This window comes from Drosophila subobscura, chromosome A (genome assembly GCF_008121235.1).
Source record: "Drosophila subobscura isolate 14011-0131.10 chromosome A, UCBerk_Dsub_1.0, whole genome shotgun sequence".
In the NCBI taxonomy this organism is placed as follows: Eukaryota; Metazoa; Arthropoda; class Insecta; order Diptera; family Drosophilidae; genus Drosophila; species Drosophila subobscura.
The window spans coordinates 6,544,221-6,560,176 of record NC_048530.1 but is presented as its reverse complement, the minus strand read 5'-3'; the positions used below and the strand labels follow the sequence as shown (position 1 = coordinate 6,560,176).

Sequence of the window (15,956 nt, the reverse complement as noted above, 5' to 3'; positions counted from 1 at the left end):
GGCAGCGACAGACGGTTGCACCACATGCATGATGCTGAGACTTATCGTAGATACAAATGTATCTAAAGTAGCGCTAACCAGGCAGTGTGGCCTGCTCCAACAGCTGCTCCTCTTGCCTACCTCCCTACCTCCCAGTTTAGCCAGCAAGAGGACAAAACGTTCTAAAACTCGCTAAAGTTTTGCCCGAGGAAACTGTAACTGTTACTGGAACTTCCCATATCCCTGCCTCCCCAGCGACTATCTGTCTGCGTATCTGTATCTCTGTGTGTGTTTGCATTATAAATTTATTTAGCAAAAGCGCGTAAAGCGCATAAATTGCTGGAAGCACAAGCTGCTCCAGCGGCTGTGTGTGTGTGCCACCCACCAAAAACGAAGAAACAGCAGCAGCCAAGAGCCAGCAACCGGAAGTAGCAGCAGGAGCAGCAGCAGGAGCCAGCCATTTCCATGAATGCAACCGTGTGCTCCACGCTCCTTTGCTCTCTCTCTCTCCCTCTGTTTATGTTTGTGTTTGTGTGTGAAAATTGAAATTTATTGTTATTGTAAGCTCCCCATACAAAAAGAACCACACGAACAACAGGGGCAGAAGGCGATGAGAACGTTTGAATGTGGAGCATGGAGCTGTGCATGTGCGTGTGTTGGCTTGCACCTTCTGCTATTTGCTGTTGAATCACTCGCCGACAAAATAATAATGTAATAATAATTTTTCCAACTCGTTAACACACAAAACGTGTGCAACAACACACGCAGGCACACAAATGTCTCACCTTTTACCCTCCACTTACTACCAGCACCAGCTCCAGCTCCACCTCTTCCTCCTGCTGCTTCGTTGTGGGAATTAATGATGCGGAACTGCCCAAAGGAAATTTTTGAACTGAAGGTGCAACTTTGGTTCTATTGCGTTTAAGATCGAAGATCGATTCAGGTTAGCTGATGAAGTTTGTCCAAAGATAAACGAAATTTAGGGCTTGGATGAAAATTCCTACAGTGCCACAGATGTTGGGGGAGAAAATTGGATGGAAACTTTAGATTTTAATTGAAATTTAGATACAATAATGCTGCAAAAAGCGTGTCTATTTATACCCAAATAAATGCCAATTAAAATGATAAAGAAATCATTAGAAATGTGATTAAAAAAGGAGCTAGAAATTGGCAACGCAATAAAGCTTGGAGAAGGTTTGGAAATTATATGGAAAATGTATAGAAAATCCATTTGGACATTGTTTATGTGTTCATTAGAAATGGCCATGAATGAATCAAATATCAAATTCAAGCTTGAAACCTCCCCAAAATATGGAACGCGTGTTGCCAGCTGTACCTCCAGAGTGATTTGTCCAACTTCTTTTTCGATTGGAGCTCCAGCCATTCGAGCATTCCTTTGCTGTCCTCATCGTCTTCTCAGTCCTCTCTGTCCCCTGTCCACTGTGAGGCCACTTGATGGCACTCTCTCTCTCTCTCTCTCTCTATTTCTGCCTTTGCCTTTCTTTGCTGTCTGTTTTTCCTGGCAACCGCACCTGCGGCTGCCAATATTGTTTTTAGTCAAGCAAAAAGCACACGAAATCAATTTGTACAAATGCTCGAAAGAGCTTCTTGGGCACAAAGACAGAGACAGAGACAGAGGAAGGAGGAACACCCCTCCACGATGACAGCACAAATAATTGAAATCAATTTATTGGCATAAATTGCTTTAATTAAAGGAAAAGCAATACCCCAAAAAGGGAATTATGAAATCAATCAGCGGCTCAAGATGCCAAAAACGAGTGCAAGGCGACAAGTGTACACTTTTTGTATTTCTTTATTTGAATGACAATAAATTTAATTTTACAAATTCATGGCAGGTGTGTGCGTTCCTCAATGGCGGGGGTAGTGGCAGCCATCCATCCCCTCAACAGTCTGCTCCTGGCACTCAAATTCGATGGCGGCTTGGAGCTCGCCAATCTGTTTGTCGGTTTGTTGTAGTTGTGCCGCCAGCGGCTGTACTGGTGGATCCTCCAGCGGACATGGCAAGGGTTCCGCCATAATTTGACATCTCTCCTGTGGGCAGGTGGATAGACTGTGGATATGTATGTGTCTGCAGATGTGTGTGGATCCCAACCTACTTTGTATAGCTGAAAGAAGGGCACCAGCAGTGTGGGATTGCCCATGTCATGTTTGAACTGGCACAATGCCTTCAATTGTGCATCATTGGGGTCCGATGCGTAGCCGTTCTGCCTGCGCCACTTGGCACAGTCGACTCTTGTGCATTTGTTTTTGCGCAGAAAGTCTTTCAACTCATTGTTTACCATAGACTCGTACAGCCGATCCACCGATACGTTTGGTCGCACCGCCGCTGCGGAGAGATGACTGCTGGAGTGCCTGCACGTCGCGCACCCAGGCGGACGTTGCCTGCCAAGAGCGGGCATAATTGGTGGGACTGCTGTAGCCGCTCAGCAACATCGAGTGGTCTGGCGACAAATACTGATTGTCCATTAATCTCCGATTAAAGATCGACGAGTCATCTGATTCATACGTGTCAAATGTGCTATCTGTGCTATCTGTGTCAAATGTGAAAGCTGCGGCATCTGTGTCATCGGTATCGCTCGAATCGCTTGCATCGCAGACCTCTTCCAGCAGGTCCCGCAGGCAGTCGGCTGCAGCGCTGAACGTCGTCGTATCCGCCGCCCTGGGTGGTGGCCCGAAGTGGACAGGGACTTCGGGTCGAGCGTTCGGCCAATCGCGTTGCGGATCCCACAGCGGCTCCCAGAGCTTAGTCATCTCCTGCTCCTGGGCGTGCAGCAGCTCGCGATCCTTGTGGGCCAGCGAGATGGCATAATTGATGAAGTCCTTGGAGGACGCATTCATTCGGTTGTGCGAATTGGGAGTCTGTATGTGGTAGGGGCAGCACTCGTCGTAGAGCCACTCGCGCACATTCTCCAGTCGGAGATCAAGGGAACTCGGCATCAAACGATTTTCGAGCTGCGGCCATTGATTGGTGACGTCAAACGCCCTTTCTGCACGCTCGAACAGTCCGGGGCAGTAGGCGACGGCCCGGAAGATAATGGGATCGCTGAGCAAGTGCAGGCCGTGGGGCAATCTTCGACGTGGCCTCAACAGGCAGAACCAAATTTCCATAATCCGGCCTCGGGGCATGCGCGTGAAGCGCACGCACTCCATCAGGCGGGGCAGCGCGGAGATGCGCTGCTGCGGAAAGATGCACATCCAGCGCAGGGCAGCGTACAACACTTCGAGTTCCGTGTTGACGCCAATGTTGTCCTGCTGCAGCAGCACGCACACATCCTCCAGCGGCATTCTCGCGTACTCCAGGCTGCCCACCAGCGTCAGGAAGTACTTGCCCACATGCTGCAGCATCGACTGGCAGAGATTGCCCATGGCCGAGCTGGCGTATTTTTGGGCACGGCTGTACACCTGCAGCGCCCGGCGCTCCTGGAAGTCGTTCGAGCCCAGCCGGCGATGGCACAGCATCTCCAGCTCGAACATATTCAAGTGCTGTGCTGTGTACAGCAGATCCACAATCCGCTCCGGCTCATTGTGCTTTGCGATCTGCGAGCTGCTATCGAGCGGCTGCTGCAGCCGCATCCAGTCATACGCTGCCCGAAAGCCCAACGGCGTCAACTCCGGCAGGCTGTACGTCTCCAGCATCGGCTGCCGTCTGAAGTAGCTGCTGTGGCGACGCAGCAGGGCACCAATGCACCAGAAGGTGGCCGGACCCACTGTCACGCGCACCGTGGCGCCCAGATTGAGCTGCAGCATCTGCTGCCAGTCTGCGTCGGAGTTGCACTCGTTCGGCTCTTCGCTGTGCACATTTGTGGTCAGAAAGTGGGCATCGGACCAGGGCATGGCATCGGCCAGAGTCTCCCGCAGCTGCTGGCGCCGCCTGTTGCGCTCCCTCACGCGTCTGCGGTACTGCTGCTGCGTCTCGTGGCCCAACAGCTGCGCATCTACTGCGCGCTCAGCGCTCTGCTGTCCATGCACTATGGCCAACCAGTTGCGCTGGTCAAAGGGCAGCTCCCGCTGCACCTGCTGAAACTCTGGGGGTAATTGTGACTGGAATACTTCTGTTGGTTGTGGCTGTGGCATTGTCGCTTCCATGTCTATGGCAAAGCGTCTTTATCTGCAAGCGGAACTCAAATTAGTTGGGATCGGGTTTGGGGGATCGGCATTTGGTTGGGCACTTGGCGCATTTCCAATTACATTTCAAGAGTGCGACAATTAATATCCGCAGCTAGGGCCACGGCCCTCTTGCTTGCGGGCAAATCGAATCGTTTCACTTCCTTGGAATTAAAAACACACGCCCCAGGGCATGCCCAACGCGAGTGGTGGGACGGGGAGTCGCTTACCTTAATCAAAAATCCAAAACAAAATATTAATACGAACGCTCTCTAGTCGAATATGTTGTGTTCGAGTCTAGACTGGGGAGACACACTGAAAGGTGAGCCCAAAAGCAAAGGAAACTACTTTGCAACACACACAAAATCTCAGAGCATAGCCCCCTGATCCATAAGATCTTGAAGCATTATAGCTAGAGCTAGAGGAATTTCAAATCAATTGAGTTTGCAGCGCATTCAAGGATTCATGCTGGCTGGCCGTGGCCGCTCGACAATTCATCCCTGTGCGTGATGGCACTTAGTGATTGATTTCTCATTCCATTCCAAGTCATCCACCACAAATCCAATCACTCGCCCTCTTGGGCCCCCGCTAATGGAATTTTAACACAAATTAGTTGTATTGCTTAAATGCCAGGCCGTAATTTTGTTAATGCCAAATGCCAGAAACACGGAAAACAGGAAAAACAGGAGGCAGCAGGCAGAGAGCCAAAGCCTGAGGCATTTTTTGGGTAATTACGACAAAAGTTGCGTTGAAACTCTCCACCGCAAAAGCAATTTATTTGGCCAGCGGCAGCAGCGGCAGCAGCGGCAGCAGCGGCTCCTTCAGCGAATATTCTCCCCAAACCTGAGCTCCAGCTATGAATCTGACTCCTGGCTCTGATTCTGCTCTCTCTCTCTCCCTCTGGTAAGTCATATTCAATACTTTCTTCTTGTCCTTGCAATAAAAGCAAATCAAACAGCAACAAGTGCTGCTGCTGGTGCTGCTGCTTGTGCAGCTGAAATGAAATCATTTAACCTCGGGGGCCACAACACACAGAAAGCCAAAAACGGAAGCCCAAAATGGGAGCCACAAGGAGCGAGGCGAACCGAAACGTTGTGAAATAATATTGAACATGATTTATGCCATTTCACTTTGAGCTTAAGAAAAATATTTGGCAAACGGTCGAGAAGCCAAAAACCTGCGGCCAAAAGCGTTTCAATTTGTGGACAGAGGAGGCGCTTTGTGGGAGGAAGAGTGGCAGCACAGAACCAATAAAGTCTCGGATAAGAAAAATAATGATATGAGTTGAAGCAGGGTAGGGAAAGCCAAGCTGAAAAAGAGTTCAGTGCCATAGAAAACGATGAAGAAATTAAGAGAAATATGAAGCTTAAAAATGTTTTCTATAACCGAATAGATGAAAGGAAAGCAAAGATGGAGGAGTGAAAGGCTGCACACTGCGAGATAGGTTCCAGGATACTCATCACAAACTCAAAAATATTCCAGCATGGTTCAAGAATGAATTGTGGGCTGGGATCGTTTACCCTCTTCCAGAGAGAGAGAGAGAGAGATCCTCCTCCTCCATTGGGCGGAGAAAGAGATCCCTCAAGAGATCTCTTTGTAAAAGACAAATGAAAAATTATGTTAATTTTCTGGGGGAGCAAAACCATACAAAAAACTGCAACTCCAATTGCCGATTGCCGACTGGTTGCTGGCTCCTGGAGCTGTAGCTGGAGCACGCTCCAAAAGCAATATGGAAAAATCTCATAAACCCAAAGGGTTTCCAGGCATTCCGGCACGTTGGCAATTTATTTGCCGTGGCAGGAGCCAGGGGCTAGGGCAGAGACATGGCCAACTATTTAAAAGAACACACAATAGGAGGAGCGAGCAAGCAGGCAGACTACGAAGTAGTGGCGGAGGCAGAGGCACAGGCGATTTGGGGCATGGTGGTGGTGGCGGTGGTGGAGTGGAGAGTCCGTGATTAATGCCCGTCGTGGGCTTTTGTGCCTTCGTGTGCAAATTTCGTGTAATCTACTTTAAAGCCCGAGCATTGCATAATTTGAGGCAAGAGACCTGGCCCCGAAGTACTCTTTTTGGCTCTCTCTCTCTCGCTTTTGCTGCTCCTATTCCGGTGCCTGACCCTCGGATTAGCTGGCCAGCACCAGGAGCACCAAGAGCAGCAGGAGCACCAGGAGAGGCTGCAATATATAGGAGCAATACGGGATTGGCTCCAAGTGGGTGGAGTGGTGGGTGTGGTGTGGTTCGGTTGGCAATCTCCCAGGCAACCGCCAGAGCTATGGAGTGTTATTAAAATCATATCTGACAGGCACATTTGTCTTTTGTACTTCTCTCTGTAGCTGTAAAAGTACCTTTAGCTGTACCTTTACCTGCGTGTTGGTCACTAGAAGATGGGCTTAAATTGTGGTTGGAGCAAGTTAAAGCGTGGCCAGTGCAGAGAGCTTTAGATGGGACTGAGATATAGGTTAAGTGGCGCTTCCACTTCCGCTTTCGCTGCAGATGTCAGTCCAGTCAAGTATCTGTCCTCAGTGTGACAGTTAACAGGCTCAAATTAAAGCCAAGACTTAAGGTTAGCTAACAGAAAACAGAACATTTTGAGCATCAAGTGCGACAAAAAATCTTTCTTAGATTTGATAAGAAAACAAATTCTTACAAGTGTTTTATGTTGGTATACTTTATTTAGATGATGATTAGATCACAATGGATCAATACCTAAAGATCTAGCGAATGGCAGTCGTACTCAGCGACATATACCTCGAGTTTGATCTGCTCTGCCCAAAGTCTGCTCCAAAGTACCCACCCCACGGAGGGGTGGCGGATAAATCCGATTTGACGGGCTTCCAAATCGCTTGGACTATCGTTGGGTATGGGCATAAAATTGTCAGGCAGCCGCATAAGCATTCCAGCAATATGGTGACCCCGACCACACACTTCCGGTTTACAACTCTCACTTTGAGAGCGAGCAAGAGGGAGTGGGAGGGAAGGGAGGGTCTGTCGCGGTCTGTCCTTGTCGTTTGCGTTGTTGTTCTCTTCTGTTGTGTTGTGTTGTGGTGTCGTGTTGCGCGGTTTCCTTTAGTGGTCGTAAACAATTTTTACAGCACCAACATTTGGTGGCGCTATGCCCCTGCCCCACGGCCGCCACAGCTGCCTCTGCTGCCTGTCAGTGGCCTGTGCCATTTTATTTATATTTTTATATTTATTGTGTTTATATATTTAAAACACAAAATGGCGCACAGCATTTTAGTTAACGCTTAGCGCCATTTCCCAACCCTCCACACCATTGCATTTGCAGCCAAGGCCAAGTGGCAGTCAATGGGGAGGCGTGGGAGGCATGACTGTCGCTGACGCTGACGCTAAGTAGTTGAAAGACACCCAACTCCCTCTCGCTGGTTGGAAGTTTTGTTTGCCTCTTGCTGATTTCGTTTGTTTGCTCTTTTCTACTTTTCCTTTCTCACTGCTTCCTCCTCCACTTCCCGCTCTCTCTCTCTCCCTCCCACTCACTTTCTTAACTATTCAGCCATTCCGCTCTGCCAGCCGCTCGAGTGCCCGTTTCTCTGGAGAAAAGTTTTGGCGCATTTATTTGCGTAAATGGCAGGCAGGCCCGCAAATCTTGTTGCATACTTTTTGGGGCAGCAGCCATTCCGTTCCCATTCCTGCTGTCCCCTGACGTCCTCGTTCTCGTCCTGCCTCTGAAAAGCGTTAATTTATGCATGTCACAGGCAGCCAGCACGGACCAGCCTGGAAAGCACCATAAAGATAAGTTGAACCTGTGTACAACGATTAACCAGACAGAGAAGGAACTGCACTGCCGAGTAGTGATCCATTGAAGAGTTCATTGAACTAACCCCAGCAAAGGTTATCCATATCTCGATTTTATACACTAAATTGCATAATGAGGCTGAGGCTGAGGCTGAGGCAGAAGGCTCTGCTACTCTTTTTTCTGCAGAAGCACTTACTTTCGATTCGTGCTGTTGATGTATTATCTGCTGGATGTCCTGAGTTTCCTTTCCTGATTGCCTGCCGGGCATGTCCCTGTCAGAGCCCCCTTTCGAATTGACATTGAGCATATTGTAGGCCACCCATCGGAGCAAGTGAGAGCGGGTGGCAGAAGGCAGCAGCCAGTCACGGACCCAAGTGTCAGCGCCGTCTCTCCTGTCGCCTGTCGACTGTCGACTGCCGCCTGTCGCCATTCACATTCCCGTTTATTGCTTTGCACAACATTTGCTGGGTACGGAAGAATGGGCGAAAATGGGGAAATGTAAATGAAGAAAATGAGTTGCACAGAGCACGAGTAGACAAAGATAAACAAAAATAGAATTGTCCAATTGCAGGAGGTTCAAATGTTCAGATGGAAGAGGAGACAGCAGCGAAAGCGATTCGACTCTGCTAAGATGTTGGCATTGCCATTTCCATTTCCATTTCCCTCCTCATTGCTGGGAAATTTATTTTCGATTTCTATCTATTTTATCCCCCTCCGCCGTACCTTCACTGGCCTATCAATGTGGCTTCTCTGTGTGTAAGTATGTGTGTTGACAGTGGCAATTGCTTGAATAAATAGAGGAGCGGAAAGCTGATGCGAGTGCCTGAACCATCTGGGTAAAGTCAACACAAGAAGTAGTAGAGTAGGAGGAGAAGGAGGCGAAGGCTATTCTGCCACACATCTACATCTACATACATTCGTTTATGGATCCTAAGAGCGAATGCATTTCTCATATTTCCCATATTTTCAAATGAAATTCCATGCAGCGACAAAGAGAAATGAGCTCCATGCCAGGCAGCCAAACAAATGATGGAAGGATGCCTCAGACGGAGACTGAAACAGGAAACAGGAGACAGAGATGGGGATGTGCTGATGCTGATGCTGATGCAGAGAGAGAGAGCGGTACCACAATATAAAACTAAATAAATGCACATATTTTTGGGGGGGGTGCAGAGGTCAGGTGGGATTGCAATTAATGAAAAACTTTGTCATGTTGAGAGGAGTTGGACAGCAAGAGTTTTTGGATATGGATAGATGGACATAAAGATAAATCAGAAATAGTTTAAATACACCCAGTGGAAAAGGGAACTGGAATTTACAATCATTTAAGGGAGCAGAAAACTTGTGAGGATTACATAAAATTCGGTACACAAAGATCGCTTACTCTTGGGGATCCTGGCAACCCCAGGAAGCCCAATCGGATCCACTACGGATGGCTGTTGTACTCACAGAAGAGCCCATAAATTGTTCCAACCCCCCACAAAGCGGATGCCAAATGACAACGGAACTGAGTCGCGCTTATTGGGACCTGGATCTCCGACTGTGGACTCCGACTGGGGACTGGAGCACCTCTTTTGTTTTTGCTGTTACTGTAATCGGCTTACGGAATTGTGTTTAATAAACATTCCATGAATGTTGCTCTCCATTCCGACGAATCGAATGGCATACCATGGCCTTCCTCTGGCATTCAATTATTCAGGGAGTGCTCCGATTATGCGGCTCCCTCGCCCAGCTCTTATTTATTATGCCCATGCCAGAGTAACCGGAACAATGAAAGTAGCTAAAAATAAAATAAAAACGAACACTTGCCAATATACCCGTAAAAATATATATAGCCCAAAAGAACAGCAAGAAAATTCAGCGGAAAAAAACAAGCTCCAGTTCTGAGAGCAATGGCAGAGGCATTGAGTCGATAGTTCCCTGAAAAATAAACGAAGTTGGAAGGACTTTTCAGCATAACTCTGTACATATGAATATTCCTTTATCCCCAGCCAGATAATTGAGAAATATTAGAAAATAAATCGATTCTCTAACCATGATCAATTGAGCAATTTATCAGTGACTAATCGGTGGAGTATTTCCTTGTTAGGCGCAGACACAAACGAGTCAGAACGCGGAGCTGCGGAGCAGCATAGGAACTGGTGCAGGCAGGAAAGGATAGGCTATGAAGGTGGACAGGTGAGGAGTTGCGTCACGCGACATATGCAATTATTTTATTTATGCTCAAGCGCCGCGGTGCACACACACGCACACGGTCGGATGTATGCATAATTCACGGTTTACATGCACGTACACCTGTGCCAATATTTGATTTAAGCACACACACAGGCGCAGGCACACATCTGCGATGAGAAAATCCTTTAGTCGGTGATCACAGGCTAATGGCAGACACTAGTAGATACATTATAATGGATACATAATCCTCCTAAAGGGTTGCGCAAAAAACTGTTGAATCGATTGGGAGTGGAGTGCGAAGATAGAGACAGAATCCCTTGGGAATACCAACGTAAAAGCTAAGAAATGGATGTGTTATACATTGTATTATGTATCCAAAATAGGCAAATTGTTGAAGTCCAGAAAGTTGGGGTAGAGTCTTTGCCATGAGCTTTCTATCAGGCAATACACAGTCCGGGGAGCTATCGCGACTTGTTGTCGATCAAATGATCTAAATTTTCATTGTAAACTGAGCAAATGATGTATGATGAGAGCTACGTAGCCTGCAATTGCAGCTGCATCGAAGAAGTGCCTTCGATTAGGTCTCGATCACGATTGGTCAACGTGAGGGAGTTTCAGCAAAATGTATGCCATAAATATGTGGATATTGCCAGCCACCTTTCCGAATACTAATCAACATATTTGCTTCGAATTATTCCAATAGGAAATCACAGCCTGGAGCTGCTGCACGTGATTATGCCACATCACTGCTCCACCGCTTCACCCCTCCAGCGCTCCAGCGCTGCTTCTACGCGGACCCGCACTCGTTCGTCTTGAATTAAGTTTGAATTATGAATTTTTATTTGAACTTCTTCGGCGACGCTTTTCCCATTTTTATTTTTTCTTCGAACTTGTTCTTCGGCGATTGGCGCTGGTATTTATTTAATGGCTCATACCTTTTGCCACAGCATGGCTCTGGCATGGCACGAAACACTGCGATGGGTGCTGGGGAGCGCCACAGCTTGGCTTTAATCCCTGGCCCCATAACCCCTAGTATTCCAGTACCGACTGCTGGCCATAACTCACAGGTGCACCTGGCGGTGGTGGGCCAATGAAATGAAATAATGAAAACAATTTCAACGCCCGTGCATTGAACTGCAATGCCATGTCGAAGCCCTGATGGCTGTGGGGGCCCGGAAGGCTCCGGGATTGGGAACAGCCAAAGCTAAAGGCTGGACATGGACAGGTGGGATGGGGGTGCTGTCAGGAGAACTGCAGGCAGGAGAAACAAAGAATAAACAAAACTCTATGGCCAAAGACCTATTAGTTATGCTACATGGGTTTTATGGGTCTTAAGACTTGGCCACTGCCGGACAGCCCAGACACGAACAGGCACAGAGCCAGAGCCCCGTAAAGAAACGAAGCCAGAAACTTCACAACACCAGAGGACAGGACATTGACCAAAGTGAATTGAGAACGACTCCGTTCCACGTTTGGGTTGGTGGATTGGATGGGGGCTGGTCGTGTGCCGCTTGATCCCTTCGATTAAAATCATCCTCTGTCTAGTCCTTCTCCGAGGGCACCCCCTTCATTACTTGGACAGTTTATGGATGGCAGTCTCTGATTGCACATAAACCCACCTTTTGACGATGTCCGGCCCAGTCGAGGCACAACTTTAATTTGTTCTTGTTCCCCCTCGAGGATGGAACACAAACGAAACTCAGCAACAGAAACTTCAAGAAAATGTCATCTGTTTATTAACCAGAGCGTAGTACAATAAAATATCCATTTTGAAAGAAAAATTATTGATTTTCTTAACATTTCGTGTGAGATCTGTACAGAGAACCTGTTCCAAATGTGCTTCATGCTGTAACATGCTGTTACCGATCAATGCAATCGCTCGCTGTTATAGCGCTCCGTCCCCTCTGGCTTTTGCCGCTCGCTGTGACTGCTTTATGTCCCCGCTTTCTTTTACAGATCTCTGTGACAGCTCTTTTTCCCCGCTCGTTGTTACAGATTACTGTTACAGTTCTATGACCCCGCTCACTGTTACAGCGCTGTGGCCCCTCTGGCTTTTACCGCTCGATATGACTGGTTGGTGTCACCGCTCGCTGTTACAGATCGCTGTAACAGTTATATGTCCCCGCTCGCTGTTACAGATCTCTGTTACAGCTCTATGTCCCCGCTCGTTGTTACAGATATCTGTGACAGTTCAATGTCCCCGCTCACTGTTACAGATCTCTGTTACAGTTCTGTGTCCCCGCTCACTGTTACAGCGCTGTGTCCCCTCTGGATTTTACCGCTCGATGTGACTGGTTGGTGTCACCGCTTGCTGCTACAGATCGCTGTAACAGTTATATGTCCCCGCTCGCTGTTACAGATCTCTGTTACAGTTCTATGACCCCGCTCACTGTTACAATGCTGTGGCCCCGGCCGCTGGTACCGCTCAGCTTAGCGCTAGGTGCTACGCATATTTGAGCTCGTTGAGAGAGCCGTCTCAAACCCAGCTCTCACCACGGGTCAAGCATGAGTCCACATAAACAGCCGTGATATTGCATACATTCACATATGCAGCAGCCCGACTTTCTGCTTGTACTCATCGTTGGTACACACTTTCGCCTAAAATTCTATTCACCCAAAATCATCTCAGATTTCACTTCCATTAACTATTTAGACGCCTCAAACTATTCCTCGATCGCATCTCTTGCCTTATGTCGAACTGAAGAGTTCCGCTGCTTCACCTTCACCTTGTCCCGCTGACACTTACATAACGGACCAAAAAGGGGGAGACGGAACGGAACGGAGCACACACACAGCACACAAATATACATAGGAACAAACGCAAATAAAGTGGAGTAAAAAAAAGGGAACATTTCCAACACACTTGAACATGCTTCCGCACTTAGGCGTGAGCGAGTGAGTGAGTGAGTTAGAGAGTGAGAGGGGTATGGTTGCAGATGCGGAAGCTGTGAAGAGGTGTGAGTGACACTCAAGCTGCATTCGTACCCCACAGCCAAAAATGCTCAACCACCCCCACACTCCCGACCCCCCATTCATCAAGTGTGCACTTCACACGCCTACTACTACAGCTCATATTACTTACTTAGTTTGCGTTTTAGTCCTAATGAAGCGCCTCCTCTCCACCATGGCGGGTGAGCAGCAGCTGGATCCCCGTGCCGTGCAGCAAGAAGAGTGCCATCAGGTGGTCTACCTTGATCCGGATAGCTGTGGAATACCCTCTAGGATAGGCACAAACACACGTTAATGTACTCTATTGATTTAGGGTTTATTTCAAGATAATTTTGGCACGTATTTCTATGATATTCAGTCTCTTATGTGGCATATTTCCGCTAATTTTTTGACCTAATTTTGCTGCATAAACGCTCTACTAATCCTTGATGCAATGTTTTATATAAGAATCATATTGAATTGATTTGCATTGCTGCTACCCACTCTGCCCCCACACCACCCGTCCACCCACTGCCTCAAGACAACATTCTAATGGCCTTAGTCGGGGACTGAAAAGCAAATTTACATCAAACCATAATCGATTTAGTTTGTTTTTCCAGAAGCAAGGACACACAGGAGACCCGGCATAATGGCTCTGCACTCTGCAAACACCCCAAAATCCCCCAATGCCCCAGTCAGACGGCAAGCTCTCCCCCCGCCACAGCCATTCAGACCCCTACCAAAAAAAAGTGCCCCCAAGGTGTACGCAAAGCAATGCGCGGACTGGCAGCTGAAAATTTAATTACATCAGAATGGAATGGAGCGGTACGAAGATAGAGACACAGAGAGAAAGAGAAGGCAGAGAAGGCAGAGCCAGGGCAAAGAATGGGGAGTGGAGATGTTCAGGCAGGGCCCAAGACAGCGCCACATTTTCCACATTAACGAAATGCTTTTAATTGTGCACTTAACGCTCGTAAAATGTGATTTAATAGTTTCTGCGAATGCCAAAGGGCAGGGCATAGGGGACAGGACGAAGGCAGAGACAAGAAACAAGGCTGGCAAGCAGGCAGGCAGGCAGGCAGGCAGAGCCAGTCGACACACACAACGTCCTTCGTCCAGCAAGCAGCAGCAGGAAGTGGAAGTGAAAGCGGAAGTGGAAGTTGCTTGCGTTATAAGTTGGCGCAGTTCCTATTTAACCTCAAGCCAACACACACACACACACACAGAGACACATCTGACAGCCCAATTTTGGGGACTGCATAGGTGCGCATAGCTGCTTATCGAGGACCACACATCTGTGCGAGAGGGGGTTAGGGTTGGGGTGATGTTGGTTTCGCTTGACTTTGGGGAATTCCTGGCAAACAGCAGGCAAACAATAAAAGCCAACGATTGCCCTCTTGTTCAGCCCCAAAAATGAATGGAGGACTCTCTCTCTCTCACTGAAATCAATACGAATTGGGTCACCACCCTCCTCCTACTCCTGCTGTCCATCCTGCCGGTGTGCAATGTGTGTTGGCCATTTAACCACATAGCACAGGAGCAGAAGCAGAAGCAGGAGGTGCCAAAGTAGGCGGGCATGACAGTGGGTTATTGTGACACCACCAACAAGCGGACAAGGAACGGCATTTGGAGTTGCAACATGTAATCTGGACTTGTCGAACAAGTGTCTCCCAAGAGCAAAAGCCTGCTGAATCCAGCCGCCCACCCCCGGCATCTGAATGGGCACATACCAAAGCTGATATCTAGAAGGAAACGCCTGTGCATGGGCATCTACATTAAGTCAATCAAGCTCTGATTGAATACCTTTCAAAAACAAAGCAAGTTTCAGTGTCTGAGAGCTCCTTTATTGATGTTTAAGCACAGGGAAATATTCATGGCAGTTGATCAACTGAGACAAGGGCGCAGGCTTTTGGATGGAAGAACCCTATATGGTGGGTCCTGGAACCGTTTAGACTTCTATGCCGTTCCAAGGGTAAACTCTGAAAGCCGCCTCAACAGACTTAAGACTACCTCCCGAAGAGGGAGATCAGAGGAAGTACAAACCCATTAGCATTCCCCCAACCATCTTCGAGTTCTTTAATAATAGGGAAAACAGAAGAACCAACTAAGATTTTCATTTTGGTTCATGGGTTTTCTGACTGCCCCATTCCCCCCACCCATTGAGCGGCAATTTCCTCCACCTACCGAGATATGGGCCAGCGATTATTTCGTTTACATTTACATTTACACCAAATGCAGGCAAATGGGAACGACAGGCCAGACCCAGCCCAGTCAGGCAGCCAGCCAGCCAGCCAGCCAGCCGTTTGGGGCACTCGAGAAATCGTGGAGAGTGTGGAGCTGTCTGGCTGGCATTTCTGGTGCTTCCATTTGGTTGTTGGTCGTTTTGGCATTCCCATTCCCATTCGCTTTGAGATTTGTCATTTATGATAAGCTGCTCCGCCCTGGCAAAGTGTAGGGCATCGTTTAGCAGGGAGAACATCGCAATCCACAGAACATCGAGAGATTCGAGAGATTCGATGGAACTTAAGCCAAAGTGAAAGCTCGTATTGCAAAAGGTTCTCTCTGTGGGAATCTACAAAAATTTGAAGCCCGAAAGAAAGAACAACAAAAAAGCTGAAATATACAGAAATCTTTTATTAGAAATTTAATTTTGGATGGGTGCACCAATCGGGCTACAATTGAGTAAATCAAACCCAGAAAGGCTGGCCCAAGACTATGCTCCTTTTGCTCTAGGAGGAATTAGCTATGGGCTGGCTTGTGGCAACCAATTAAGCTTAAACTTGGTTAAGATTTAGAGCTTGATTGAAAAATCAAAGTGAAAGGAGGCGCTTCCGCTTGGAATGGCTGCGGATGTAAGGACCTGTACAGTGTACACAAGATGATGAACAAGGTCGAGCGATGGCCAGCAGAACCAAAGATGAAGGAAGCAGCGGTGACAACTTGTCTTCCTTGAATATGGCGGCGCTTCCGGCTTCCTTTGATATCGCAAAATGGG

The 15,956-nt window shown here is 48.0% G+C and overlaps 1 protein-coding gene across 2 annotated transcripts; it reads right to left on the bottom strand.

Annotated features, from left to right (window-relative positions):
* Positions 1 to 1,895: 1,895 nt before the first annotated feature.
* On the bottom strand, positions 1,896 to 4,405 carry LOC117892393. 2 transcript variants are annotated; one of them, XM_034798612.1, is made up of 3 exons: positions 4,335 to 4,405; positions 2,097 to 4,108; positions 1,896 to 2,031 (listed from the first exon to the last, which is right to left on the bottom strand). In XM_034798612.1, the coding sequence occupies exon 2, from the start codon at positions 4,084 to 4,086 to the stop codon at positions 2,269 to 2,271; it is 1,818 nt and encodes a 605-aa protein (XP_034654503.1). In that variant the 5' UTR covers positions 4,087 to 4,108; positions 4,335 to 4,405; the 3' UTR covers positions 1,896 to 2,031; positions 2,097 to 2,268. The 2 variants fall into 2 exon arrangements, with proteins under 2 accessions (XP_034654503.1, XP_034654511.1); XM_034798620.1 differs by having other exon boundaries at positions 1,935 to 2,031; positions 2,093 to 4,108.
* Between the last annotated feature and the right edge of the window lie 11,551 nt (positions 4,406 to 15,956).